Source organism: Helicoverpa zea, chromosome 10 (assembly GCF_022581195.2).
Source record: "Helicoverpa zea isolate HzStark_Cry1AcR chromosome 10, ilHelZeax1.1, whole genome shotgun sequence".
NCBI classification, from domain to species: Eukaryota; Metazoa; Arthropoda; class Insecta; order Lepidoptera; family Noctuidae; genus Helicoverpa; species Helicoverpa zea.
The window spans coordinates 3,040,869-3,046,037 of NC_061461.1; the positions used below are offsets into that span (position 1 = coordinate 3,040,869).

The 5,169-nt window shown below is 35.5% G+C and overlaps 1 protein-coding gene across 1 annotated transcript; it reads left to right on the forward strand.

Moving 5' to 3' along the window:
• Nucleotides 1–950: 950 nt before the first annotated feature.
• LOC124633870 (octopamine receptor) lies at nt 951–2,911 on the forward strand. Its single transcript, XM_047169240.1, has one exon. It carries the CDS (start codon nt 951–953, stop codon nt 2,382–2,384), a length of 1,434 nt encoding a protein of 477 aa, XP_047025196.1. The 3' UTR covers nt 2,385–2,911.
• Nucleotides 2,912–5,169: the final 2,258 nt, after the last annotated feature.

Below are 5,169 nucleotides of genomic sequence, written 5' to 3' on the forward strand. Positions count from 1 at the left end.
GTGTTCCAAGTCTTTTATTATTTTGCACTGATGCTGTATAGATTTTATTGTAAAAATATCAGTCACAGTTCTACCTATCATCGATATTATACACCGTGACTTTTTAGTCGACTTACAACGGCAGCCCACTTCATGTATCTAATGACTAGTAAACGTTAATATATAATTATTTGAATAATTTAAAAATAAAAATTAATTCATTATGGTGAAGTAATAGTATGACGTAGATTATAAGAACACCCTGTTGTGAGCGCTGCCCGAATCTTGTATCAATGGAGCGCGGCGCGTTGGGGAGGTACCTACTTTCTACCGTTTGATACGTAAACATTTTTTTTTCAGTATTTTTCTTTGCACCTATTATCTTAATTAAGTACCTAAGGCTATAAAATTAATAATCGTGTCTAGTGGTATTTTATGTCGGTTAGATTGAGTGGACCACCTTTGTAAGACGACTAAAAAGTCACGGTGTATTGACATAAAGTTTAGCATCGTGAGATTATACATCTATCTGCTAAACGCTCCCCACGGTCGCCTAGCGCGATGAAATTCCTGCCTCGCAAACGATATTTTCTATTCACACCTGACTGATTCTGAAAAATGTTCTCTTTTGTTACAGATTCGTTTATGCATCAAAAAATGAACAGGTCACACAAATGGGACTTCCTAGTAAAGATTTCTAGCAGAAGGTAATATAACACGTACCACGACTTACAACGCCTTACTCCCGCTTTGATAGGAAAATCACCAATACATTTCCATTACGTATTAAAAGGGTTATTTATTGTTACAGAAAATTGGAGTATGAAAGGATGAATGAAGGAAACGCGCCCGTCTCGCAGATGAAGAATTATCGGCGGCTGTTAGCCAAATGCTTTGAAAGAATTTCGAAATTCACGGTCCTACCGAACAGTACTACGTGAAATGTAGCGGAGGAATTCAAATAAATCAAAATGGGGCAAGCAGCTACACACGTGGACGCAAACTACACTTTAATAAATTACACAGAGGAGGTCATCGAGGATGACAGAGACGCTTGCGCTGTCGCTGATGATCCTAAATATCCAAGTAGCTTCGGAATAACGCTAGCAGTCCCAGAATGGGAAGCAATATGTACAGCCATTGTCCTTACCCTCATAATCATTTCTACGATAGTTGGAAATATTTTGGTAATCCTCAGTGTATTCACATACAAGCCGCTCAGAATCGTTCAGAATTTCTTCATAGTATCACTCGCCGTAGCGGATTTGACGGTAGCAATATTGGTGCTGCCACTGAATGTGGCGTATTCCATTCTCGGGCAATGGGTGTTTGGGATATATGTGTGCAAGATGTGGCTTACATGTGACATAATGTGTTGCACTTCGTCCATTTTAAATTTGTGTGCAATCGCATTAGACAGATATTGGGCGATTACTGATCCAATAAATTATGCACAGAAGAGAACTTTAGAAAGAGTGCTTCTGATGATTGGTGTGGTGTGGGTTCTATCGTTAATTATAAGCTCTCCCCCATTGCTCGGCTGGAATGACTGGCCTGACGTCTTCGAACCTGACACACCCTGTCGCTTAACCTCTCAACCAGGCTTTGTAATCTTCTCTTCATCAGGATCCTTTTACATACCGCTAGTTATTATGACTGTAGTTTATTTTGAAATATATTTGGCCACTAAGAAAAGACTAAGAGATCGCGCTAAGGCAACTAAGATCAGCACAATTTCTAGCGGCCAAAACAAATACAGCAATAAAGAGGATCACCATGATCAAGATTCAGTGAGCTCTGAAGCCAATCACAACGAGCATCAAGGCGTTACACGTCTCGTTTCAGATAATGAGAAGAAAAAAAGAACCAGAAAACTGACACCTAAAAAGAAACCAAAGCGCAAATACTGGAGCAAAGATGACAAATCACAAAACAAATTGATAATACCAATTCTGTCAAATGAGAACTCCGTTACCGATATGGGCGACAATTTGGAGAATAGGAACACGTCGTCGGAAAGTAACTCGAAAGAAACTCATGAAGATGATTTGATCGAAGTCAATGAGACCGTGCCAGTGAAGACTCATCATAAAAAGCCTAAACCTAACCAACAAAGTGCAGTTTACCAGTTTATTGAGGAAAAACAGCGAATTTCTCTAACCCGCGAACGCCGCGCGGCGAGGACTCTCGGCATTATAATGGGTGTATTCGTGGTCTGTTGGTTGCCCTTCTTCGTCATTTACCTTGTCATTCCCTTCTGTGCGAGCTGTTGCTTATCCAACAAGTTCATTAACTTTATCACTTGGCTTGGATATTGCAACTCCGCCCTTAACCCTCTTATATACACCATATTTAATATGGACTTCAGAAGAGCATTCAAAAAATTACTATGTATGAAACCGTGAACGTGCCAAAGACTGTAAAATTGTGTAGTGGTTTATGCTTATAATGAATGATGCTGATTTGCTCAAATGTTTTAACTCATTCGTAAGTAGATGTACTAGCAATGATCAAGTAAGATATTGAAAGTTTGAGTATAAAAGTAAGATTACGAATCTCAATGTACATTTATTGTATGCAAAGGTGTTGTAATGATATTAAATAAATAGCTAAATATACTTTAAAATATTGTAGAGTAGTGTCATGTAAATATTTGAAGGTTGAATAGTGCATAGCACTTTAGATTTGTATAAGTATGTGTGTAAATAAAATTTTGTGAATTGAACGAATTTGGACGAATCATTGATAACCAACGAATACTTTCAAATATATAATCCTAATTATGTACATACATATCTTGGTCCGTTTGTATATAAGTAATGAAAATATTTGTAATCTACAATATCTGTAACTGTTCATACTTACTTATTTTAGTAGAACTAAACGTAAGAAAGTTATTTCAGTCGTTAGATAATGATTGTTTTCACGATTGTATATCCCTTTGAAATAATTTGAGCCCTTATTTAAAAGGGATATTAGACTTGCAACAATTTGTTTCATTTTCTCCTGGATTGTAATAAAATTTGAATTTACTTTCGTGTTTCATTTCTTGCTACCAACCAAGTTTAATCTAGGAACAAAGTTCAATTTCAGGAAGAAAATAATAGAAGTTTATTATTAAAATTTAGTTATTGCAGTGAATTGAGACATTAGCTAGTTTGTACCTATCATAAAACTAATTTGTACATATAATACTTCCCTACTTTTCCAAAAATAAGAGTATATTTCATAGAATGTTTCGGAAGCTGTGATTTTTATTCTTTTTATCTTCACATCGGGATATCAGAACGTACGCGAGCGTAAGTATCAGAATTTTATTGAGAAAACCAATTCCGAGAGATCATTTTGCGCCAACTTGATATGTGATATTACGTCAGGGGCACAAAGTTAGGAGTCGAAAAATAATGCTTTACAATAGGTATTTGAGGAGAAATACCTATTGGTAGGTCCAATTTAAAACATAGGTTCACTTTTATCCGAGTGCGAGAAATAGTTAGTTCTCTTAGGGTGCGAGTGAAACCGCGGAGGAAAGCTAGTCACAAATGAATGGAAAAAATGGCAGAGGTAGGTCTATGTTAAAACAAAGGATACTTTTTATGCGGGTGCGAGAAATACTTCCCTTCGGACGCAAGTAAAACCGTGGGTGGAAGTCAGTCACAAAAAAGCGAATACTGCTGGAAAAAATGGCAACGGAATCAGGTACTTGGTAGCCACGCCGTGTAGGATGAAAATGGCAATAAAATAAAAGCGTAACATATTACCTACAGAAAAACAAGAAACGCAACATACGAAAGTACATTACCGTCATTTCTACAGAACAACCTTTTGCTTTATGCTGGCAACATCTGTCAAAAATTATTTACGATTCGCTACAGCACCGTTAATACGGTTTTTATTAAATTCTACCCTTTCTGTTTACGATTGTAACCGGTTTATGCGTACTTTTGATAAAGAACATTTTGTATGTGGATTACTGGGAGATGAAGAAAATGCTTTTTATTGTTTTGTTCGTACTTTATATAATGGTGCAATATGTATGAATGAACAGTGAATGTTTAATATTGTCTGTTTTTGTGCTGAGTGACAAATGAAATACTTTATGAGGATGGTGATGTGGTGCTTGCTCGATTCGCTGTGGAATTGAACGTTAAAATTGAGGCGTTTTCATCACATTTTGGGTAAATTGCATAGGAAATTAAATACTTGACACCTCTAAGCATTCTGCCTTGTCATTCGTGCATTGATTTTGGCTGTATGTACCCATTATATGTAAGTTATGTTCACTTAAAATAATAATACATACTTCTAGAACTTTAATTACACTACGTAAGTATTTAGTTTTACAAACATCGACATTACTTTTAACTTAAAACTTTTAAACAGTTAATTACACGAAGTTACACAATCTAATTGCCACCTTACGTGCACGAGAAGCTAAAAAGAAACTAACTCAGACTTCAACTAATTAAGTGTGGAAAACCAAGAATTCGTGCCCTGCGGACCTAAACAGTGTTTGCAAGTAAAAATACAGTTTCTCACAACAAAGTAGTGAAGAAAAATAGTAAGAAAATACCACGATAAAACAAGAAAGAGTATTTTATGAAAGTTTACATCTGGGGTTGATTACAAAGCATAGATAAGCAAAACTTGACATAGTCTATGGAACTAGCGGTTAAATTCTACTAAGATATGCACCAACACGGTGGTTCATTAAGAAATTTTCTCTTTTTGAATGCAGCTGGGACCACGAACTATATAATCTCATTCTCTCGTTAGGATATAGAAACATAAATATAGTATAAATATACCCGTCTTTTTGTCACCCGGAAGACAAGCTTCCGTAACGCAGATTTTCACAGCAAGATGTATTTTTTAATAAAAAATCTGAGAAATAAACAATGCTTGGAGTGAATGCTAATCGAGGTGAGAATTGAAACTCATTTGTTTTAAATGTTGCGAAATAAAACGAATACTTTCAATTTCTTGGAGATGTCGCTTTTATCGAAGTTCATTTGAGATGATTAAAATAATTTGTCTGAATGAAAATTTAATTAAACGTTCGATGTTAATTAATGCTAATAAATGTTAACCTTTTATAGGGTTTTTGAAAAGGTATGTGTTTTTATCGAGTATTTGTTGTTAAGGAAATGAAATTGAATATTCTTCTTCTTCTTCTTCTTAGCGTTTATC

What these genes read in the sequence shown, in the direction of transcription:
- LOC124633870 (XM_047169240.1), top strand. Translation starts at nt 951, where the DNA reads ATGGGGCAAGCAGCTACACACGTGGACGCAAACTACACTTTAATAAAT.